Genomic DNA, 24,650 nt, shown 5'->3' with positions numbered 1-24,650 from the left:
TGTCTTCCTTAGGTAGTGCAGGCTACTTGTTCAGGTCACTGGGAGGAATTTAGCCCAACTGGGGATGACCAGCTCACTTGCACGTTAAGCTGTACCGGGTGCACGCTTGGAGATGTGACGTGCTAACCTTGCTAGCTCATTAGAGATGCTACAAGGTAACTATGTTAGCTCTGCGTTTAAATAGGTGCTTTTGATAAATGAGTATACTAACAGTACAGCGTCTGAATACACGGCTCCCTAATGTGCAGAATTGTTCTCCTGTATCTGAAGCATAAGAGGTTGTCATTATCTAGTTAGTTCGTTCCTAGTATTAACAAACAAAGTATAAATGAAGGGGTGTTCAGGGAGTCAGTATGTTTTGGCATCGAAGAAGGTCAGTTTGAAATGCAGGTTGTATCTGTAGAACGCGAAGAACAGTTTCATTTTGCGTGATTCCATGTGCACGAGAAACTGTTGTCTTTACCATGTGTTGCCAGTTGAAGAGCAGAAGCTGCCTGGGCTCTGATACCGATTATTTGTTACAGGCTGGGAATGGAGCACGACGGGCAAGGGAACAGATGTGGGGACGAGACAGCAATGGGGAGCGTCATGGCTCCCCTGGTGCAGGCTGCCTTTCATCGCTACCACTGGTCCCGGTGCAGCGGCCAAGAACTCAAAAGATACATACAGTAAGGACCTGTCAGCACTCGGCGGTAGTTGTTTTGCTAAAGGAAATGGAGGTCTTTGCAGTTCCTGGGATGTGGGGCCAGTGTGCTGCCCTCTGCTAGACAGCGAAGAGGAGAGGAGAGGCGATGCCAGCGTGAAGGAGCGGGCACAAGTGTCTCAAATGGGACCTTTGACCGTGGAAGCCCTTGGTATAAACACAGCGGTACTGGGGCCTCGGAGGTACCGAGGAATGGGATCCTGCGGAGTGGCCTGCGCTCGGCTTCCAAACAGGGATCCAGCCTCCAGAGGCGTTTGCTCCGTGCCTCAGTGCAACGGCAGCGGGACACCGCTGTCTCCGCGTCTGGCCCCCTGCGGTGCAGCGGTTTCCTGATCACCTTTTTTGCCATACTTTTTCCCTTCACATCTATATTAGAGAAGCGATAAACCAGGAGCAATGCTTCCTCACATCGGGCTGTACTCAGAGCCCGTTGCATCCTCTGAGGCGTGGTTGCAGGAGTCTCTCTGGCAGAATTTACGTCAGGTAGCTGGTGTTTTCCCTAGGTTTTTGATTTCTCTAGAGGTTATGCTGTGAAGCTGGCAGGATGAAGCCCTAAACTGAGACAAGGAACTAGCAAAAGTTGTGGGAGAGAGAAGGCAGCTTGCACGCACGTGTATCTGAACTAGGGGGGAACAGAGAACAGATCTCTACCCTGCTGGCTCTAGTCTCCCTCCATGTATGTACCCCTTCATCCAGTTGTTACTCAGGCTTCCCGCTCCATTGCAAATAGCTGCTTTTGCCAGTCAAAACCGACCGGCATCTCCTACAGAAGAAACCCTATTCGTAACATAAAGCATGAAATAGTAATTGACTGAGACCTGGAGCTCGAAAAGAAATGCCCCGCTGCAGGAGGAGCAGCCCACCGGTGTTGCTATTTTAAGACATTAGGGTTAAACAGCAATGAGGGAAAAAACAAACCTTATTCTTGCCCTTCGCGTAGGCAGGGCTTCATCCCTGTGAATACAGGAGATGTCAGGTAAGAAGGCCTGTTGTCAGGCTACTGTCCCTGTTTCAAAGCTCCACAAAGTCCGCGGAAAGACTCCCTCTGACTACAGCGGGCTTTGTGTTAGGCCTTGTATTAGGAATCATGCTCCAGGTGGAAGCGCATTGAGATGTTGCCCTTTGGCACTGAGAGCGGAGGAGGGTTTGTTTTGTACCTCTGGTGTCAGGAAAGTAAAGCACAAATCTCAAATGTACTGCTAGGGCAGGGAAGGGCTGGAGGTGTCTCTCCACAGCCTCCGGCAAATGCTGGGATTTTGCGGTAGCATCTTCCCATCCAGTGCTCAGTCATGTTGTGCTAGGCAATGCTCCTGCCAAAGGGCCTGTCTGTGCTTTGGGGAGAAAAAACTATGTAAACAGGGCAGAAAACAGGTTGGAGAAAAGGAGTGTTGCTTTACTAAGAATAGGTACTTTGGTCCTGCTGATCAAAAAAAAAAAAAAATCATTACCTCTTCTCATGATTTTTTTTTTTCTGGGTGTCTTTCCACAGCTCTTATGACTGTCTTCTTGACGACCCTTTCGAGCATGACTGGCCCAAGCTTCCTGAACTGCCAGGCATCAATTATTCCATGGATGAACAGTGCCGCTTTGATTTTGGCGTCGGCTACAAGATGTGCACAGCGGTATGTCTAAGGCAGGCATCACAAAGACAAACGTTCATTCAGCAAGTTGGTGCCTGGCCTTATTAAAGAGCTGCAATATACGCATTTTCTCATAATTGAAGAGCAGTGTAAACGGGTCTGTAAAGAGGAGAGAGATATTTATAGGTGAAACCCAGTCATCTGGGTCATTTGGTTTAATGGTCAGGTGGACAGCAGCATGGTCCACACGACACCACACTTGCGGTAGTGATCCCAAGGAAGGAGGGGAAAAACCCTCATTTTCCTCCCACTTTTGGGTGTTTCCTCCTTTCCTCTTCTCACCAGCTCCGGTCTAGGGGATGCAGGGAATAAGCACTGTCCTTTTCTTTCTGAAGATACTGTACATATTTGTAGCTGTTGGTGTGAGATGAATTGACTGGGTGGGTTGAATCCTTATCTGAAAAGTATTAATAATCTCATGTTGAGTTTTATTCATAAATGTTCTGCGTTTCAGTTCCGAACGTTCGACCCGTGCAAGCAGTTGTGGTGTAGCCATCCAGATAACCCGTATTTCTGTAAGACTAAGAAAGGACCTCCGCTCGATGGGACAGAATGCGCCCCTGGAAAAGTGAGTATTGTGTCTTTCCTATGTTTGTATTGAAAGTAAAAGCCCAACAGTTGCATTCGTTTGGGTTGAAGGGCACAGAGGAAAACGAGGAGTTGCCCGGCATCCCCTGGGTGGAGCCAGAGGAAGGGAGAAGGGGGAGCTGTGCCTTCCCACTGTGATGTTCTGTGAGCTGTACAAGGTTTGCCGTAGCACGAAGTAAATTTTGGACATAGAAACCCCAGCTGAGGTGTAACCCATTCTCAGCCTCTTCTGTGACCTTTTTGTTCTGTTTTTTGCGATTCTTGTCTCATCTGCCAAGTGTCTATAAAAGTGCCTGTAGGAATCCACAGTAGCAGATAATGCAGTTACTGTAGGACCGCTTCTCAGTGCTTGTGGTCCAGACATACTGTGGCTAAATGTTTGGGTAAGCTTAGGATTAGCTCTTTATTTTTCCCTTTTAATATTCCCGTTGGTGGGTGTCCTGCTGCTAATTCATTTTTAATTATAAAAGTATACTCAAATAAATGTTTATTTAGCAAATTCCATGTATTTTGAGATACAGGAGAGCCCCTTATACCATCTGAGTATGCCCTAGCCAGCAGTGAAACAACACCCTGCCTAGTGACTAGCCCTCTGTTCCAGCCTATTTGCATAAGTGTGACATTTCGCCAGTATGACGAAGAAAAAGAAGAAGAAACCCAATTAATCCTCAGCAAAAACTTTATCCTGCTAACGTTCAGGACGTTGAAATTCCTTCAAAAAGGTGGTAGCGACTAAGGTGCCAGTGAAGCAAAGGCTTACTTAAAATTAAGTGGAGGGTGGAAGACGTTGAGCCTGGTGTGTCTGCCCAAGGAGGGGTTCAGGCTCAGGTTCGGCAGTGCTGCCGGCTCATTCACGGAGCAGACTGCTTTTGGGGAGGGGGATTGGGTACGCTTGGGCCCAGAGTACATAGACCCTCATCCCCTTTGTCCCCAGGACGGTCTCTGCTTGCAGCCTGTTCTCTGAGATGCCCCTTCCCAGCCCACAAGCTCACCTCTGCGTGCTTTTAATTTTACTGCAATTATACATTTGGTTCGGGTTTTGTTTCTGTTCTCACCTGTTTTCCCTGCCCGGTTTCCCTCAGTGGTGCTATAAAGGTCACTGCATGTGGAAGAATGCTAACCAGCTGAAGCAGGATGGCAACTGGGGACCCTGGACAAAATTTGGCTCCTGCTCACGGACCTGTGGAACCGGAGTTCGCTTCCGAACGCGGCAGTGCAACAATCCGATGTAGGTCTGCTGCTGGGCGGTACTTCCAGTCAACGGGGAAGCGTTATAGCTGCCCGCTTAAATGGCATTTACGTTTTGGGTGGAGTCGTCCAGAACTCGCATTCTGTTCAAGCCTCTTGAAATACGGCTTTTTGCAGGGAGCCAGGATCATTTTTGGAGAAACCAAGAATTTCCAGAGGAAAGCCTGTGGAAAACCATCCCAAGGATTTAGCTGATGTGTAAGAGAGTGAAGAGTACATAGTGTGTGAGCTCAGCAAGCTGCAGGACAAACTTAGATAACCCCTAATTGTAAATCGACTGCTGGCAGCATACGTGTGCACATGTATTAGCTCTGCGTTTCAGCGTATGCCTCGGGAATGCGTGGCCGAGCGCTGAGGTTACGCTGCGAGCGTATCTGTGCAGCGTAACTGCTGCTTCCATTTCTGTCGCTTCACACGCCTTTTTTACAAAATTATCTCTTAAAATAGAGTGTGAAATTTCACCTAAGGCAGAAGATAGATCCCGAGAACTAATGTCCAGAGGGTTTTAGAGTTTCTTCAATGTTTTCTCTTCACAGGCCCGTTAACGGAGGTGAGGACTGTGCTGGTGTCAATTTTGAGTTTCAACTTTGCAATACGGAGGAGTGTCCGAAGCACTTTGAGGACTTCAGAGCGCAGCAATGTCAGCAACGCAATTCCCACTTTGAGTATCAGAGCAGCAAGCACCACTGGCTGCCATATGAACACCCTGACTGTAAGTTCTGTTGTTTGCCTTTATTAGAAGACAATCCTGGAATCTCCCAGAGCTTGCGGGGGGTCTTGTTCATCAGCCGTGCAGAGACCAGAAATAATCGGTGCATGAGCGAGTGTAGGCGAGATGGAAAAGCAGGACAAAAGGATGGCCCCAGAAGGAAAGATAAGTGCTATGCAAGACAGGTGCCATTTTCTCAAGCGTAGGCCAGCTAGCTTCCCCTGACTTTCATCCTCCTCTTAGTGACAACGTGATGTAGCAAGAGGCTTGAGGCGCTCAGCTCCTGCTGGAATAGTTGGTGGGTGCTCATGGCATTTGGTGCGCTGCCGCTGTCGAGCTCTGGCTCTCCGCTGGTGGGGCAAGGTGTGGAAAGCTGCTGGTTGGGTCCTGAAAAACTCTTCCTGCCCTCTCTTCTGTACAGCTCTTTGTCTACCTGGGTGCAAAGGGTCAACGTTTGATCGCGGCTGCTAAAAGTATTAACGGTGTTTTTCTAATGGCGCTACTCGAGAAGTCCTTCCTGGTATTCTCCCATTCCTGTATAAATCCCTCTGCCTTGGCCTGATTCTGTCAGTCTTCGACACTGACATTAATCTAACCCAGTAACTACCTTGAGGGCCAAGGACAATTCCAAGCACGAAGGCAGATTCCTAGTTCACTGAAAGGCGTTGCGGTCTTGCTGGCATTTCTCCCTCAGCTATCTCCTGAGATACCCCTTACACGGATGCCTAAGGAGTTCGGTTCAGACGTTAACCAGGAAATACGTGTTCAGGTGGTGTTTTCAAAAAGGATAAAGAAAGTTGGAGACCCAAATCCGCTGTGCTTTTCTCCTGGCTTTAGCGCCATCTTCTCACGGACTCATTTTTGTGCTGTCATTTTTCTGCATCCCTGTGGTTCTGTAAACTCAGCCCTGTTGCCAACAGGATGGGAGCGAAAGCTGCTTTCAGAATAGTCAAGAGCCCAGTCCTAGGAGCCTCTTTAGAAGGAACTGATTTCTGTGAGAATATCTCAGTGAGAGGCCCATAATTCTCAGAAAAGCAAATTAGTTGCTTTTTTCCCCACACAGCTGCCTGTTAAAAGTCCTTTCTATCTGTGTTGTATTCTCTTCACTCCTTTAATAGGATATTTTTCTGAAACGCGTCTGGACTGCTGTTAATATATGCAGTTTCTTCTTTTTCCTTCCTACACAGCTAATAAGAGATGTCACCTGTACTGCCAATCCAAAGAAACCGGAGATGTTGCTTATATGAAGCAGCTGGCGCACGACGGGACTCGCTGTTCCTATAAAGATCCCTACAGCATTTGTGTTCGTGGCGAATGCGTGGTGAGTGACAGCTTCCCAAGGTCATCACCGAGTTTGAGCTGTGCTCTCTTACCGAACAGCTCTGGTTAGAATCCATCGGAACAACTCAGTCAACAGCACAGAGGCAGACTTTGCGGATGTTTCTAAATGAAACATTTGCAGCATCATATTCCTCATAATTCCTTGAGATTCAAATTAAATTAGAGCAATGGCGCAGAGCTGTTCTCTGGAAATACTCCATTTCTCTTCAACTGATCATTTCACTTGCCTTTTTTGCACTTAGTTTCATGTCTGAAAAGAACTGTGGGTGTTTTTCTGTCTTTCCCATCTTTCTTAGTCTTGAAGTACAGTTGACTATAAAGCAGGAATCACTTCCTATTTTTCACGTGAAAACCATTATCCAGCACCAGATTCGCAAGTAATTTGTGTTCAAATAAGAGAGATCGCTGTTGGGTGGCGTGAATGTTGCGATGGCTTCCCACCGTAACTTAAGCTGACAACTGATGACAAAGCCTTTTATTTTTTTTTTATTTTTTTTTTGCTCTTCCTTCTGCAGAAAGTGGGTTGTGACAAGGAAATTGGCTCCAATAAGGTTGAAGATAAGTGCGGCGTCTGCGGCGGGGACAATTCTCATTGCCGAACTGTGAAGGGAACCTTCACCCGCACTCCCAAAAAGCTTGGTAGGAATATTTTCCTGCGTCTGGATGTAGTTTCTGTTGTCCCTGGTGTTTCTGTCATGCTTACTGCTTTCGCAGCCCGGTCGGAAGCACAACCTTCTTTAAGGTAGCAGAACACAAGTAGTGAGCTGATGTGCAAAACCGGTTTAGTCCCTGGTAAAGAAATGACATCTTTAAAAGAGCGTACTGTTTCTGTCCTTTGAAGGACCCGTTAGAAGAAAGCTTGATCAGTCGCTTGTAGCGAGAAATACTCGCCATGCAGAGCATGTTTAGTTCTTTGTGAACCTCGAAGCCCAACCGGACAGCGGTTGTGATAAGTGGGGATACACGGAGTTCTGCTAAACAAAACCAAACTGTCCTTCTCCCGGTGAAGTGCGGAAGAGATGGAGATTCTTTGCCTGACACAAAGCTTAGCGTTCCTCTGCCTGTAGGAGGACTAGAGGAAGCATTTTTTTCTCCCGCTAAAGATTAAGCTTTTCCCAAGTTTTTCCTCTCAAACCTAAACTCAGGAGTTTTAAATGGAAGCCTGAATTTCTGTGCGTGTCAAATGAGCACGTGGATCCTCATGTCAAACGGGTTTTTTATGATGCTTTCTCACAAATTGCAGCCCTTCAGTGAAATAAACAAATTACAAATAAGTTCAGCTGAATTCTGAACCAAATATAAAGATGTTTGGGCAGCGATCCTCACTTCTCACACCCTTTCAGTTGTGGGACTGAGATCCAGTGGAACACATGCTCGCTCCGAACTAAGAATGACCTGCTTAAAATTTTCAGACTGCGCTCTGGGGTATTTTGCAACACATTTTGTATCGATAATAACTCAAGATCTCCTTGGCCTTCTTCAGAAATTTCTATTTTGTCAGTTATTTGTTAAGCCAGGGCGGTATTATCTCGTACATTTTGCTGTGCCTGTTTTATATTTTAAGGCTTTCCTGGATTGCTTGGGTTTTTTCCAGTCTGGGGAAGCTACTCAGGGAAGTGTATCTTCCGAATGACTGGGAGCAGTTACTTCAGCAATATCTCTCTGATAGAACTAAGTGTTTTAAGACAGAGCAGAGGAAGGCAGAGGGACAGATAATGCAAATGTCCACATTAACAGTTTCGAGGCTGGGAATTGCTGCCATGAAGCAAGCTTTATTGCAGCATCAATCTTTAAATTTGGACAGTGAGCAGACAAACTAAACTTTGGCCGCCAAAGATAAGGCGATGTGCGACTATAAATAGAATACATAAAATATTCTGCTGAAAATACTTATCACAAATCTATTGGAAAAGTTTACTGACAGTAATTATCAAATTACAGCAGAGAGCCTTTCTGAAAGGGATGCTTCCCTGGAGGCTGATGGGTTGGACGTGGAATAATGCAAGAGTCATTCGAACTGTGGAAGTAATGGACTTAAGACTAAGCCTCATCTATAAGCCTGTTTATTTCTGGAGCTGGCAGCTACTGTGCTTGTCTTAAAAAAAAAAAATAGCAGAAAAAATTGTTCGGCCTTCTAGGAGCCTTTCTGATTTTTCACTAAGGGAATGATTGGAATCTGGGGGGCAGAGAGGATATTCATGTCCCAACTTCGGATCCAGCCCAGTAAGAGCTTTCTCTCCTGAGTCCGGTTTCTGTTGTCCATACCAATGGTTTGCAGCTCCGAGCTCGCAGTCCATGTACCTAAGCCTGTGGTTTGGCGTACTCCCTGGGAGAGGAACAGGGCAAACGAGAGGCCAGCAGAGGCCAGAACGTCCTACGGACCCCACGGCGTTCTGGCTCGGCATTTCTGCCCGCGGGCCGCTGAGAAGCACCGCGTCGTCTGCCGGGGTGCCGGCCCGCGACTCAGCGCTTGCACGGTCCTCGCAGCGCCCGGAAAGCACGACGGCGCGAAGGGACCGCGCTGGGAGCTAGTTCAGGGAAGGCTGCTGTTATCAGCCACTTACTTGCAAATGTTAATTGAAAGCGATAGAAGTGTTTATGAAATGCTTATTGTTTTACCGTAACTCTGGCAACCTAGTCATTAAAAAGACTAATTGACCTCTTCCAACAGGAAAACATTTAAGCAAGAGGTGCCAAAAAGAATTCAAGTTTCTGGAAAATGAAATCTGCAAGTATCCAACTTAAAATCACCTACTTGAATTTTCACTGGTCTGACTTTCATTGACTATTAACATTTGCTAGATGTGTCTAATTCTGCTTTAAATGCATTTGAACACATAACGTAATTCATACTTTACGCTTGTAAAGACCATCTGGCTGACAAACTTAGTCAATGAAATAATAAGACTTGGCTCCCATAGCACTAATTACAGACGTTCTATTTAAGGGAAGGCAAGAGGAGCATTTACGTTGCCCAAAGGAGCTCGCAATATTTCCCTTTCTGAGACAAAGGAGTCTAAAAATACGCTGGGTAAGTTTCAAGCGCTTGCAGAAAGAGAGGCATCCATGCAACTGGAGAGTTCTTGCTGCGGTTCTCGTCTCCGTTCAGACATCGAGAGATAACGCCAAATCAGGCAAAAGCTCTATGTTTCATATGCTCAAAAGACGATCAATGAAAAGATTGGCAAATGCTGTTTGCGCAGCCGCTCGTCAGCCAAGATGTTACATATTCGTAGCTCTTCTTTTCCTTCCCTTAGCTTCTTGGAAAACCTGCGGTATGTCGGGTGCGTGACAAACTACCGATGCACTCGTTAGTCCCAGAATCCCCAGGGTGAAACAGAATTACTTAAAATGCTGCGTCTGGTGTTTGCAATGCGCAAGTAGTAAAACTCTTGTCACATCTAGGCTGCTTCTGCAGCAGGGCTGGATGCCTCGGGAAGGTTGCATAGCGAAGTACAAGGCGGAGAGAAACTCACTCAGCTCTTTAAAAAGGGATCTACAGAGATTTATCGTAACTAAACCTGCAGTGGTTAAAGAGAAAATAAGGGAAATAGGAAAATACCATGCGCTCAGAGTGCTTATGATGCTCTTGTTTAAAATTCAGTATAGCAGTACCTGTTGACAGGTCGCTAGGAGAGATTTTAGTCTTCCTAATGATAGTATTTGCTTAACGTTGCTCTAATTAACGGTGGCTTGGACTGATAAATGAATGAAATATAAAATAAGAATTATTTTCTTTGGGAGCAGCTTTTTACTTGCAGCTGTAACAGGCTGAGTTCAGCCCCACCACTTGGGCAGTAGCAACTTAATTGATGCATTTTCCACTCACAGCTGTAAATAGTTTGGGTTAACTTCCATACAGACAAGCCTCTTCTGACGTGTAGCGACACTGGGCTCTGTACCACGCCCACCTTTCCTCGGTCTTTGACGTCTCAGAAGTAAGCAAACACTCTTAGGACACGAACATCTAACATGACAGAGAGGAAACTCAAATCTAATGGCCTGGCTGATGAGTGGTTTGGAAAAAATAATCAGGGAGGCTTGTGTTTTTCCGCCTCGCGTGCCGAGGAGCATAGGAAACACATTTTTTGCCTGAATTGTTAGTTGGTATGGCCTATAGCAGCGTAGCTAGTCAAGCGACAAATAGGTTTGTAACTGGTTTCTCTCCTCTCTCTGAAAGAGGAAAAACACGAGGAGGTCCTGTCGAGGAGGTTACAAAACTATTTGCTCGGCTTCCTTCTGACGCTGCCCCTCAGTTGGTGATGGATGCGCTCTTCTGCAAGTAGGAGCTGGATCATGTAGCGCGCTCCTAACCATGGCTATTACTTTTTCTTTCCGTCTCTGCTTTCTCCATTGACTACTACACATGCCAAAGGGTACCTTAAGATGTTTGATATCCCTCCTGGTGCTCGACATGTGTTTATCCAAGAAGACGAGGCTTCTCCTCACTTTCTTGGTAAGTGTTTCTCCCCTCAGGTTTGGCTTTGAGGCATGATGAGACGCGCAGGGTAGTCATGCCGAAGAACCTGAGAAATGAGATAACCAAATTGAAGGGTTTCGGGTAAATAGGTGCATTCAAAATCGCACGTTAAGGACCGAGTCCTACAGCTTAAGCTCAGCAAACAAGTATTTCCTTCCCATTTGAATTCTTCAAAATATTAAACTGATCCTAATTTGCATGTTTACTAACAACAGATTGTCATCACTCACATTTAAGCGGGCACTGCCAGGGTGAAAACTATGTATTCTGTTATGTGAATCAAATTCAGTGTCTTTAATTACTCTTATGTGCTGCAGATTGTAAGCTTTTCCTAATGAAAGACGACTGGGGAACTTGCAATGCATTTACGGTCCACTTAATTTCAGGTTTTTCTCACATAGGCCAGTTCATACTGTTGTCAGTGAGGTTGTGTGTTACCGCTTACTGTTTTTTAACACGTAAGGGATTTTTTTCAGCTCACAGGAAAGGGGTGAGATCTTCCATGGATTTCAACAGCCTTTTAATCAGCTCCTCATGTGCTAGGGCAACGTCTGAGTTGTAAACCCTTCAAGCAGAGTTAGATTAGTTACTGAAAAGAAGTAGGAATAGGAAAGGAAAATAGAAGGAATTGTTTCAACTGTGATAATGTCCAAGGGGAAAACATTTGATGTCCAAGAGCTTCATTTTGGACCGAGCATGGGCTGATAGTAACTTTCAGAGAAGCACAACTTTGCCTTGGCAGCAAGTGGCTTCGTGAAGCTACTCGCTAGGTGCTGCAGAGCTCCTGCGTGTGGGTTACTATAATCACAGGGATTTGTAAGATTCCTGCGTAGTTTTTTTATCGTGTTTTACAGTGCATTGGAAGAAGTTGTACAAAGGTAAAAATGAGAGCCCATCTTTCAGTTTTCTAATGTATTGGCTTCTAATTGGAGCACATTAATAATCCCCACGCTGCGTGACTTCAAGGTGTGGTGCGGGAACCCAAACCCAAGTAGTTTCCCAGGGGTTCAAATGCCTCAGCTCTTTGCTTACTGATGTTGGCGTCTAGTCCACACATACATACACAAAAGGAACTAAAATGGGATGAAAAAGTTGTCATTTTCATAATCTGAGGAATATGAGAACTGCCCTTAAAGTCTGCGGAGGTCTCTGTTATATGAACAGGCGTTCCCAGTAATACCGGTTTTGGTCTTAGGCAAATAAGGAAGACGGGTGACTCTCCAGATTTGACCCGAGTTCCTTGCTACTACCCGTGCTTCTTGGGAACTAAGCTAGTACGGGGGACGTGCACGTTACATAGGGAGACACGCTTCCCTCTGTCGCTAGTTCTATATGTAATTCACGTGGATAAGGAGGTAAAAATTTAAGCAAATAGGCGAATGCATCTGTCATCAAACTGGAATTTGGAGGCTGCGGGAGATGGCCTTGGATACCACTGGCTAGCGTGTTGGGTTTTCTTGCAAAAGGCCTTCTATAATATCTCGTGTCCAGTTTCACCTAAGCCACCGTGATTGCTGACGATATGATGTGAGGCACGACTGGCACTGTTTCCAATCCTTTTAGCAATTAAGAACCAGGCTACAGGACACTATATTCTGAACGGGAAAGGGGAGGAGGCCAGATCCCGATCTTTCATCGACCTGGGCGTGGAGTGGGAGTACAACATAGAAGACGACATAGAAACTCTCCACACCGACGGGCCCTTGCACGATGCAGTGGTTGTGCTGGTAGGTTACACGTCAAGCAGCGGGAATACGGTGGGGTTGTCTGTTACAAAAAGCGCGCGGCCGGCGCGGAGCTTGCGCCGAGGTGTAACGCCTCTCTGACAGGCGCCCGCCGGTGAGGCGGCTGGTAGTCTGAAGCCCTTTTCTCATCAGCTGTTACCCTCTCTTGTAAACTGCTGCCTGTAATGTGTCCGCCAGAAGCCCAGTATTGCACTGTCGGATGCCGGGGGGACAATTTCAGTGGGCCAAAAAAGGCCTTTGCGTGTCAAACCCCGTCTGAGACCAGCCCTACCCTTTAGCCAAGGGAATGATGTGGTCACACCGTCCTTTCGTCCTAGGTGATGGTGTCCTGCTTGGCCAGCTTAGAATGCCAGCCTAGAAATGTATCTCATTTTGAGTGGCTCTGTGTTGATCTTGCTCTTGTTAGTTCTAACTGTGAAGACAAAAACTGATTTCCTCGCCCCTGTGAGTGAGCTAGCCATTTCCATGTTTCCCCTGAGAGCCAGGCCTTGGTTTCTTTACTTCGCCAAGCAATGAATAATAGCTCTGGTTTTGTACCACTGTTTACATTTGATTCTTATTAGATCATCCCTCGGGAGAATGACACAAGATCTAGCCTGACTTATAAATACATCATTCACGAGGATTCGGTACCAACTATCAACAGCAACAACGTCCTACAGGAGGAAATAGATACTTTTGAGTGGGCGTTAAAGAGTTGGTCGCAGTGCTCCAAACCCTGTGGTGGAGGTAAACAGATGATGTAGCACCTTCTAGTAATGAATGACAAATTACCCAAAGTGGAAAAGTAAAAGGTGGGGGAAGTGAAAGCTTTAGAAACCTTGGCCTTCCTGGTTTTTTTTAAAAGCAGTTTGTTATTTTGGGTGCCCAAGCTTAAAATAGCTTAAGTGCCTGATTGTTCAAAAGCGTCACACTTCCAGCCTAGGAAGAAAAAGTGCATTGAAGGTGTTTAAATTCAGGACCCAAAGCCACTTTGGAAGTACACACTCAGGCATTTATGCTACTGAACGTTCACTTTACAGTGTGTACATAAGCGTCAGGCAAAGAACCGGGAATGCCGCTGTCAGAGCAACTCTTACACTCAGCAGCCGAGCAGGTGATGTGTTCTGGTAGCAGAAGCACCAAAACAAGACCTGGGTTCATTCCCAGGTTAGCCGGTGACCTGCTGCTTGATGTTAAGGAGGTAATTTCTGCCCTCTCTATGCCAGGATTTGTGTGTAATGCAGAGATTAGACTAAGGGGTCATAACTGGCCCTTCATGGCCTTAAAAACCTGTCACAGTGTCGTGTTATAAATAGCATCCACAGAGCACCGTGCAGCAGTCTTGTGCCTGACAACTGAGCAACGCGTGGGCGCGTTTAATACTTTGTAAATATCTGTCACGCAAAACCATTTAATAGGCCGTAAAACTTAGATTTAAACAAAAAAATTCTAAAAAGGGCCTGCCTTTCCTGATTTTTCTGAAATATTTTCCAGGGTTCCAGTACACCAAATACGGGTGCCGCAGGAAAAGTGACAACAAAATGGTTCATCGCAGCTTCTGTGAAGCCAGCAAAAAGCCAAAGCCCATTCGTAGAATGTGCAATCTTCAGGAATGCACGCAGCCTCTGTAAGTGTGTGTCGCATAAAGATAGAAACGATTGCTCCCTGTCATAGGTGTGGAAATGAACCCCGGCCAAATTCGGTAGGAACCTGACGGCGTTCTAGCCTCGAGTTCCTGAGTTCTGGGTGGATTTTTCTACCTGTGTAGGAATGGTTACTGATCTTACTGAGTGGTTTCATCACGAATATATTGTATACAAAGGGCTGCCTGACTGGCAGCAGTATGGCTGATGGGTAAGACTTGTGATGGCATCTTATTCCGTTTTACTTCCCAGCTGGGCAGCAGATGAGTGGGAATACTGCACAAAAACCTGCGGGAATTCAGGCTACCAGATCCGTACCGTGCGTTGCATTCAGCCCCTTCACGACGGTGCCAACCGCTCCGTCCACTTCAAGTACTGCAGCGGAGATCGCCCTGAGAGCCGCAGGCCCTGCAACCGGGTGCCGTGCCCTGCCCAGTGGAAAGCCGGACCCTGGTCGGAGGTAGGCAGGCAGCGGTCGTGAGTGAGCGACGGGCCTTTGCTAACATCCCGCGCCTCCCGAGGCCGATCTGTGCCTGGGCTGGAAGCTCTGGGCTGCACCGGGCAGTTTTCCAAAACCTGAAAATCCGTAGCAGATAATGCCCTCCTGCTCCACGGGCTCCCGTAGCCCTCCGGACTTCTCCAGAAACCAGCAAGGAAAATACTCACAGTATCAGATACACCATCCCGCAAAACAAACGCTGAAATTTGGCTTGGTTTTCTCCAAGTTTCCAACTTCTCACTTCCCCGCTTCTGCGGATAGCCTAACATTTTTTACCAACTTGGACATTTTTTTGGAACCACAGAGTTTCTGCAAGGGTTGATATTGTTACAGTGGCTTAGGAGCAACCAGCTGAACCCGACAGCCAACTCAGTGAACACTGAGTTTTCTCTGTCTTTTGTATTCTCTTTATGTCAAGATCAGGTATCGGCCACAGGAAGAATAAGTAGCAAGATCCATAATATGCTCTAATGATAAATTTAACATTACAGAAAGCAAGAATCAAGGGAAATACCGTCCTTCTCCTCTGTAGATTTCTCCATAACATCAGCCTTCACTAAAGGCTTCATTCAAAATTAATTGCTGGAAAGCATCGCTTGCCCTGAAAGCCAACCTTGAGCTATTTTAGACACACTGATCTCTGCCCACCGCTGTGAAAGCTGAATGTCCTGAATTGTCTTGTGCCTGTTTCGTAGTGTTCTGTGACCTGCGGGGAGGGAACCGAGACCCGGCAGGTCACGTGCCGTGCCAATGACCAGTGCGACGGAGACAAGCCAGACTCGGCGAGGGTTTGTAAACTCGCTCCCTGTAACGGTAAGAGAACATCTTAAAATGACTGCAGTAGGTGAGGGTGACAATCCCTGTCTCGGTGCAGCCTGCCTAGTGAGCCCAGTGCTGGGTAGAGATGTGAGACACAGATTGCATCCTTGAGTGAACGCCATTGAGAAATAAAAGACCTATATTTTAGGTCTAAATAGAAGCTAAACTCCCTGTGACCTTGCTGCGTGAATGTGTACGGGGTTCTGAGACCGGGCAGAGCCTATGCTCACGGGCGGGCAGTGCGCACACCAACCTTGCACTGTGCTTCAAAGATATTACACCCTCAGGAGACAGCCACGCAACACCGCTCATCTCTTGCGTGCTAGAAAACATGCTCTTCCCCAGAGATTCTCCCGGCGCCCTGTGGTTTAGTCCAGCACGTCGTTGATATCATAGCTCCAGGTGATCGGTGCTTCTCACACACCGGGGTCTGTCTTGTAAACATGCTGAAACGGGGGGTTTAAACACGTTAGGCCAGGGTGCATTTGCAAATGTTTGTGCTAGAGGTGAAGGTCAACCCAGAGTCAACCCTGCTCAACTTCTAAATCCCAGGGTAAGTTTTACAAGCCTGCCAGTTGAGGAAATGAAAAAAAAAAAAAAAATTATAAAAATGGAACCACAGAGCATTAATAAGGCTCCTGGGAATCTCATTATGTTGTTCTCGTATAATTTTTTGAACAGGTTTTTAAGTTTTGTGTGACAACAAAGCCTTTCTTCCTTTAGGTCCGTGACACTATAAGATTTGGGGTTTATGTGGCTTTTAAATCCCTCATGGAAGTCCTAACACTCTGGTCACTAGCTGGTAGAAAAAACAGAGTAAGAGTCCTTAGAAGGTACAGTGTGTTTTCCCACAGAGGGAATCTAACTGCTTCCCATGAGTCTGATAAAGGTGTCTGCTTTTGCTCTTATTTGTCTTCTGCCACTGAAAGAACTCAGAGCAGAAGACAGTTCTGGGAGCAATGAAGAGTTACAAAACGCTGAATCCACTAGGTGGGAGCAAATCACTGTCTGTGACTCTGTAAGCAAGTACAAGAGATAAAATCCTGTTTTTCACTGGTGGTAAAAATATTTCCAGAGCTGAAAGAACCAAGGGCTACACCTTCGCAAAACCATTCAGGTAGTTTTGATCTTATGCTTTAAGCATCACCTTAAAGAATCTGTATTTCAAGCATCAGTTGGAATTTTTTTGAATAGCCACTGTTCTGTTCCTACCTTTCAGAATTAAGCAGCACAGAGTCTTTTTTCTCCCTGTGAGAGTACTACTTCTCTCTCACCATAAGTAATACCCAGAGCCGAGAGCCACTGACCTACGATCCACTTCTGTGGGATATGAGCAATAGACGGCCTTGCGCAGGCCCTTTACAAATGGCAGTTGAATCACACTGGTCAATGCTTACTGTATTTTTAGGGTTTTGGTTGTTTAATATGCACCCCATCTTGCGTGCCCCAGGGAACGAAGGGTTTCTGCGGTCACGTGTAGGCGGGTGCCTAACAGGGCCCTGAAACCCTCGGTACGCTTCCTAAAGAGAGAGGGCACGGCAACGCATCTCAACAGCTATTAAAAAAATGTGAATTAATGGCCATTAATACACCTGGCCTTGATGCAGCAGACCTCTAGCACGACCGGAGCTTTACAAAAACGCTGTGAAGTGCTACGAGGGCACAGACTGCTCCATCCTGGCCAAGCCCCCCATACCTTTGACAAAACCACAGGGTCCCTGTGAGCTCTGCCCCTCGGCCCCGCTACACCCACCTCGTCTCTGAGCTCAAACGTCTCTGCTCTGCTCAGGGTTCTGGGCCGTGACCTTCACCAAGCAGTAAGTAGCCGCCAGTATTCTTTCAGACCAAATAGTCTCTCTCTTTCGCCACGCTTTTCTGATGTGGTTTCCACCACATTCTGTGTTTTGGGGGAAATACAGCTAAAGTATCGATATTTATGTCATATTTATGTAGATAAGCTCTTCATGCATGGTCACACATGGCATTCCTTTACTTTTAAATCCGTATAGCCTTGATTACTATTTTGATTTTCAGGGCTTTAGGCTTGGCAAAACATTAGTCTCCATCAGGTGGTTTTGACAAATTATTTACTGCCTACGTGCAAGATCGCTGAGAGTTTAATTTTAATGGAGTTGTTGGCGTGAACGTTTGCCACAGTCGGTGTGGTTTCTTTCGTGCTATGTGGCACATAAGCACGCCTCTTCCATTTCATGAAAAAAATTATGTCTGCATACAGAAGAGCCACCGGCTCTTCCACCATATGCCTCGGTGGAGCTGAGTCTCCTCGTGTGGAAAACTGAGCACGCCTCCTATAGATTTTTTCACTTAAACTTCATGTGTGTCTCTGATTAGAAGGAAACAGGAGGCCGGACTATATCCTGCAGGCCCGTAGCAATAATCTGAGCAGCAGTCACATTCCTATGACTGTGCCAGATTAGAAGGATGGGTTTTGTGGTACTGACACAGATAGATGAGCTCCACGTAAGAACCTGTGTAGAGCAGACCCTTGAAAAGTCTTGACATGAGCTACCCCTGCTTTGCAACACAGGATACAGAACGAAGGAGAAAGCACGTGTTGTTTTCAAGTTCAGTCCCCAAATACCAACTTTCAGCGAGGTTTGTCAATGGGATGCCCTCAGCAAGCCGCGCACTTGGAGTTGCAGTGACGCCTTCTGTAAGAGCCGTGCCAACCCTAAAATGTAACGTGGAAAGGTTTCAGTTGCTGTGAATTATAGTCTAGTAGCTTCATCCTCTAAAGATTCCCTAGGGAGCCGATACGCTTTCTTGTCTCTTCTACTCTTAGTTACCATGAAGCAAGTAACAAATTGTGAGAAGGAGGATTTTTACCGTGAGCATCAGCGGAAGGATACAAGCACTTACATACTGAATAGGAGATGGTTGACTAGGTTGTGCAGAATTCACCTAAAAAGTAAAAAAAGGGGATTCTGTGAGTATACAGCTGCAACATTGTACTTATGGAACCTACTGAAAGTAGATAAGTACAAAACCAAATCTTTGCACCATCGCTTGAGTCACAAAATCTCAACCATCACAAACCGATACCACAAAAATTAACCGCGAGAGAAGAGGGGCAAGTAAGATGCGTCGTCACTGTGGAGAGGCAAAAATAACGGTTTGGTACTTTCTTTTTTGGTTTGTCACTTCAGGTGATGCTATTTGCTTTGACTTATATAGTGACATAAATCACAGTGTGTTGAGATGACGACTGCCATAATTTTCCAGATCAGGTGCTTTCATTTACGCAGAAGCATAAAATTGTTCTATGTACGGTGCAAAGATTTGTGTTTCAATATTAGCTTTTTCTAGTTTAGATGAATTATAAATATAGCCCTTGAATCTCCCGTGCTAAATTCCTGCTGAAAATAGTCTTATAGTGCCTTCGTGGAGTATGTCTATTCCCATGCAAAGCTGCAGATGTAACGCTAGGTTTGTCAAGCACCAGCAAACATCTCTCCAAGGAAGCACATTGGGATTAGGAGCAAGGAAAATGTCTGTATTGCATGCTGTAGTCATACAATTAGCTATTTATAAACAACATCCCACAACCCCACTGATGCACGTGTGTGTAATTTTTACTGAGTCCAGTGGAATTAAGCTGATTTACCCTGATGGAGAGGTTGGGCTGCAGTTAATATTTTAAAATAGGAAAGCTTGGTTGCCTAACGCACTGTTGACATGTGGTGTGGCAGCATCTGCACGCAGGTGAAAAAATATCACAGTAGAGAAAGCTAATTTAATTTTAGAGCTTAATAAGTGGTGTTACACGCCATCTGTTGCTCATTCAAATGTTGACAACGTAATTGCTAACTATGAATGGAGGACTAGACATGGAACAGATCTTCTCAACAGCTGGGCTTAACTCATGGCTTTTCACGTAATAATTTTGCATACTTCTATTTTAAGTAAAATCCTTCAATACCATTTCAAGCCAGCTGTGATATCTTGGGAGAATTCTGCTAGTGGAAACTTCCTGCTGGTCTCTCCCTGCAGTGTTCGACTAGCGACTGGATGCACCGAGCTCCCCGTTAGTCCCCATCGCTGGCTTTTCGTCCCGTGACATGCTGGTGTTTGTAGGCTCCTGGTCTGATTCCGGAGCGTTGCCAGGGCCTCAGCACCCCGTTCGGGAGGCTGAGGGGAGATGCAGACGCCCCGCGTTTCTCAAGAGTCCCAGCCGCTGGGCTGAGCCCTCGGTGGGAGAGAGACAGGTTCGGCTGGAACGCAACGCTGAGACGCGGGGTCTGTTTTGAGGGTCCCTGTAGATGCCTGCGGGGAGGCAATCACCCCTGCCTGCCTGCAGATGCATTGAGTTCAAAATACCAAGATGCTCTTCTGAACAGCGCTGACCCTGCAGCGAGGCTGGACGAGGTGACCTTGCGAGGTGCCTTCCCACCGTCCCCTGTTGGCTGTTCATGCTGCCGAGGCACATCATGTTCCCAACTACACAGATCCGTAACAGTGTAAAGGAGCAGTAGGATGAGTTAGACACAGGGAGGAGAATAATAAGGAGCTATTAAATCTCCTCTTTTTAAAATCTGCAAATAGTGCAGCTCATTTCAGATGCCCAGAGCCAATCTCCCATCACCTGTGCCGTGATGCAGCTCTGGTCAGATACTAACTGAGAATTTGACGTTTTCCTGTGAAATGAGAGCGAAGTTTTAATTTAAACTCACATTCCCATACAGAGTCCCACGGGAGCTTGGGAACTACCCAGGGAGCCTGTACCTTGATATAGTCAGTACAGCAGACTGCAAGATTAATAATGCAGCTCTCAACGGTGCCACCTACGCACGAGCGTTACCGGCTCTCAGGGTTTGTCCCAGTCCTGGCAACAGTAAAACTTAGGACTCCACCTCTCAGCTCACGCGACAGTCTGAAGGAGCCCAAGTACTGACGTGCTCTTTGCTCAATATCAAAGCATTATTTTCCTTCTGACTTCTTGCGTTACTGCTTTCCTCTCTACTGGTTTCATCCAACGCGACGGCTGCATCTCCGTTTGTGAGGCCAGCAAATGCTCAAAGAAACAATGGCATATTTGGGATCTCTAACGGATCTTTGACCTCGTTAACGTCTTTTCCCTGACTGAAAGCAATGCCACGCTCCTAACGCCAAGGCATCTTATATCCGACCTATCTGTGAAAAGCCCGCCGTCAGTTCTCCAGTTATAGTTAGGTCACTGATAAACTCAGACTTTACCTAAATAAAACTTTATCCGACTATAACATTCTATTTTAAGACATCGTATAAAAGGCATCGTTGAGAGAGGTTGCTTGGCATTTAATGTCTTTAAGGGAAGATTTCATTGTTTTTAATGCTGTTGATAGATAATGTCCTCAGGCTAGAAGCGGAGGTGACTCGGGGTGGGTAGGACTACACCTGGCCGGGTACGTGCCCCTCCGCAGATATAACGTGCCTTTCCACAGCTCTTCGCTCCTGGTGCGCACCGAAGCTGACGTTTTCGAAGCGACCACCGATTTCGTCGGTTCCAACGAGGGTTGGTTTTTTCAGGGTGGCAGTGAGTTCTGTCGGGACGAAGCACCTTGCGTTGCCTTTTCAGAGTTGCCCACGGTTTATGAAACACAGGCAGAGCTTTATGAGTGCCCATCTCAATGCTGTCCGGGCATTTCAGCGCCCTTCGCTAGGTTTGCAATCAACATCACGTTTCTTTTGCAGATGAGCCTTGTATGGGAGACAAGTCTATCTTCTGTCAAATGGAAGTGCTCGCGCGTTACTGTTCCATCCCCGGCTACAACAAGCTGTGCTGCGAGTCCTGCAGCAAGCGCAGCAGCACCCTCCCGCCGCCGTTCCTGACCGAAGCTGCTGAAACTGAAGAGGAGGTGAGGTTTGAGAGCGATCTGCCTGCGGCTTTGATGATGCCGACACCTGGAGTGCCCCACTACGCACAGTTCCTGCCCGGGAGAAGTCCTCCGGGCAGGTTTTCTTTCGCAGAAGAGGACGCAGATGCGCACGGCTCCCCGTCCATCCCCAAGGCTTTCAGAGGTGCTGAATTTCCGCAGCGGAGAGCTCCTCAGGCGAGGAAGACTTCCAGGCTGCTCGCTTTGCTGCACCAGCCGCCGGCCAACAGCAGCAGTCTCAGTGCTCGTAACGCCCTTGCGCTGGCAGCCGCTGCTCCGGCGGTGCCAGCTAATGCCACCACAGCCGGTGCTCCTTCTCCATCGAGAACCTCAAGGGAGAGCGAGAAGTGCCTCGAGAAGAGACGGCCTTCGAGGCCCTCCGCTGTGGGGAGATGAACGTGAATGCCTCGTGGAGGATAGCCACTGAAAGAGGCTTTGTTTGGCCCTCCGGGTTTAATTCCCCCACTTCTGGACACTGTGGCGCACGCTGCTTTCCACAAGCAGGACACTGCAGGTCATCAACTCATTTTCCTTGTAAATACAAAGAACGAGAAGTGCTGGTTCACTTTCTAGTTGCTCCCGTCCGCCTCCCGTACCGCGTTACCTGGCTAGCTTGAACGCGACGGAGGAAAGCACCAAAGAATATTCCTAGCAGTGAGCAGGAGTTGCTGAGGGCGTCAGTCGAGCTCTAGTGCAGAAAAGTGGCCCTGACCTCAGCACCCACCTCATTATTTTTGGTTTTCAAACACTCACGCGTAGAAAATGCCCCGCTACAAGAGGTACCAAACGTTTACACTCTACAAATAGCAATGGAACAACTGAACCCGTAAGACTTGTTTTGCTAATTTATCTATATAAACGGATATTGTATGAGCAAATTTGCAGCTGTTGTGTAAATACTGTATATTGCAGAAAATCAGTATTATTTTTAAGAGTTTTGTGCTGTCAGACAACTGTTTACCTATGTTGCGTTCCGGACAATTGCTAGGTGCCTGCCATTGAGTACTGCCTTATTTACGTTCCAAGAGTTGATTCTTAAAGCAGCATTATCATAAAAGGAGGAGTCCCGTTTTCATATGATTTACACCTACTGACACTAGGAAAGGGTGGGTTTCTTTGAGTATCAACAATGTGATGCTTTCTTTTGATGGGGGTGGGGGGGGTGGGGAAGTGTAAACCTGAAGGCATGAGTCTACTTATAGCCACCCGCCCATTAAAAGCAGGTTTAGAAATTTTAGCGTCATTCCCGTCACAGGTTGGAAAACCGATTGTAGGTGCCTGTGAAGGGAACCCCGACACCCGCAGCCTGCGCTGAGCAGGCGTTGCTGCGCTTGAGTGCCGTCCCTCCCGGCTCCTTTTGCCGAAGAGGTCAGGCCAGCGTAGGAAACCCTGTATATACTGTAAGTACTGTAATGTTCACGAGTCAAAAAAAAACAGAGAGTCCTGCTTTCCAGATGATCTGTTTGTTATTTCTGAAGCTGAAGAAGCATCACAGAGGTAGAAAGAATAGGCGCTCACAAGGAACAGCTGTGGCAAGACTTAAAACAGATTTTGTTTTTTTCTTTTTTTTTTTTCCTACTGGAAGCATCGGTTTAAAGGTGAGAGAGATATTTATTTTGAAGCATGGTTCACCTCAAAATCTCCACAACCACAATGCATCTGACTGCAATAATGCGCTAGTAATTTATGTCAATAGCCATCTTGTTCACAGTCCACCCGACCGCACTCTCTCCTGTGTGTTGCTGTAAAGTACTTGTATATAGGATTGAGAACTAAAGATATTTATTAAAAGTTGATTTCTTGATAGTATTTTATGTACTAAATATTTACACTAAGGGCAGTTGGCTATTCTTTTTGCCAAGATAAAATAGAAAGATGTAATTAGATACCTGTACGTGCTATGCCATATGGATAGAACAGAAATTTAAGCTAACTAAACTACTGTAGAGAAAATGTTGATCTTATTCTTTAAGAAGAAAAAAAAAAAAGGTCTTACGACAGCTTTTTGTTACAGGCATCTTTCATTTCTAAATAGGTTATTGAAGTTTCACGTGCAATTTTTGCTTCCCCGTAAAAAGTCCTCATTATCGACCCAGTTAAAAGAGCAGGGGAATATGTACCTCTCAAACGCCATGAAGTAAATTAGGACGCCAAAGAGGAAATTCTAGAAACACCCGTAGTGGTTATGCGGAATCACTAGGAAGAAATAAGGATGAAAATGGTTATCGGAAGCCTTATAAAGTAAATGAGAGTGTAGGTAGGTTCCTCCCGTTCGGGGAAGTATAGGGTCACGCTACGCAAGGCGCATCTTGCGTCGTGGTGCGCGTAACCTAACCCGCTACAGTATTGACGCCTCTAAAGAATTGCTGCTACCTTTCTGCAAGGCTTTTGAAGGTCCAAGAAATTAGTATTAAGCAGATTGTACAGACAATCCCTGAGCCTCAAACAGACAAATAGGGTGTGTTTGTGTCTTCAGAATCCCCCAAAAGTCAAAATCTCTTTTCTCTCTGTCTTTATCTTTTACATATATACAATGTGGGTGTAGATAATCCTTGTACCTTTTTGATTTCTTTTCTACCAAGCTAGTTTCTCTTTCTATAAAGTGTACACTACTGATACTGTTTGTTGTATTGGGGAGCACGTAGCAATAAAATCTTTAACGTAACGACTCTTCTCTGGTTCGATTCACGTGGGAGGGTCTGTTTTTTTTGTTTTTCAGTTCGCCTTCTGCAAAATGAAGGGCCGTTTACATCCCAGGCGTGACCTTTACCATCTGGGGAAGAAAAAAGAGCTTATTTGAATTTAATATTTAACCTGATTTCTAAAAACAGAGGCCCTGCTTTTACCATCGGAGAGTGCGGGTTGCAGAGAAACTGGGGAGAGGAAGGAGCGCCCTTCCAGTGATCCAAAGGCTTCTTGGTTCGTGTGTGAGTGTCCAGGTGGCAGCTCCGACCCTTTTGTCAAGAACACGGAACGTTTTTGGGCTTAGCTTTTTGAGAAAGGGCAGCTTAGGGACCCCGTGCCAGCCGAACCGGAGGCAGCTGCTCTCCTCTCCTTCACCTGGAGGTGTGTTCTGAGCTGATGAGAGGGTTTCAGGTCTGCACTAGTCATTAAAAAAAAAAAACCAAAACCACAAAACCCCGACCTCACCCATGTTATTTCAGTACAGGCGCATGTTCTAAAAAAGAGTCCTGGCCTTCTGGTCCATCTCTCCTTTATCAGCTTTGAGCCCACCCACTCTGAAATGCATCCTTTCATCTAATTGCTGTGTTTCTCATTTGCCAAGTCCAGGCTCGCCTCTGGAGCTGGTATTTACCTAAAGCCACGACTTGCCTGCGACCACGAGGTGATGCGACGCGGGGGCAAGTGGGGATGCGTGA

The 24,650-nt window shown here is 46.4% G+C and overlaps 1 protein-coding gene across 3 annotated transcripts in view; it reads left to right on the top strand.

Annotated features, from left to right (window-relative positions):
- ADAMTS3 (ADAM metallopeptidase with thrombospondin type 1 motif 3) overlaps positions 1–23,935 on the top strand; it is a 130,784-nt gene extending 106,849 nt beyond the window's left edge. For 2 of the 3 annotated variants that reach the window (XM_064450731.1, XM_064450730.1), the window contains 16 exons: positions 525–668; positions 2,193–2,325; positions 2,798–2,911; positions 4,014–4,159; positions 4,716–4,891; positions 6,076–6,209; positions 6,745–6,868; positions 8,901–8,957; positions 9,177–9,260; positions 10,605–10,685; positions 12,273–12,436; positions 13,018–13,183; positions 13,931–14,063; positions 14,332–14,539; positions 15,274–15,391; positions 21,089–23,935. In XM_064450731.1, coding sequence (XP_064306801.1) covers positions 525–668; positions 2,193–2,325; positions 2,798–2,911; positions 4,014–4,159; positions 4,716–4,891; positions 6,076–6,209; positions 6,745–6,868; positions 8,901–8,957; positions 9,177–9,260; positions 10,605–10,685; positions 12,273–12,436; positions 13,018–13,183; positions 13,931–14,063; positions 14,332–14,539; positions 15,274–15,391; positions 21,089–21,666 — 2,560 coding nt within the window. In that variant the 3' untranslated portion in view covers positions 21,667–23,935. The remainder of the gene's footprint in view (positions 1–524; positions 669–2,192; positions 2,326–2,797; positions 2,912–4,013; positions 4,160–4,715; positions 4,892–6,075; positions 6,210–6,744; positions 6,869–8,900; positions 8,958–9,176; positions 9,261–10,604; positions 10,686–12,272; positions 12,437–13,017; positions 13,184–13,930; positions 14,064–14,331; positions 14,540–15,273; positions 15,392–21,088) is intronic. The other variant, XM_064450732.1, reaches the window with a different exon arrangement.
- Positions 23,936–24,650: the final 715 nt, after the last annotated feature.

This window comes from Phalacrocorax carbo, chromosome 4, assembly GCF_963921805.1.
Source record: "Phalacrocorax carbo chromosome 4, bPhaCar2.1, whole genome shotgun sequence".
Taxonomy (NCBI): Eukaryota; Metazoa; Chordata; class Aves; order Suliformes; family Phalacrocoracidae; genus Phalacrocorax; species Phalacrocorax carbo.
Note: the sequence above shows the minus strand (reverse complement) of the source record. Positions and strands in the feature narration are given on the sequence as shown.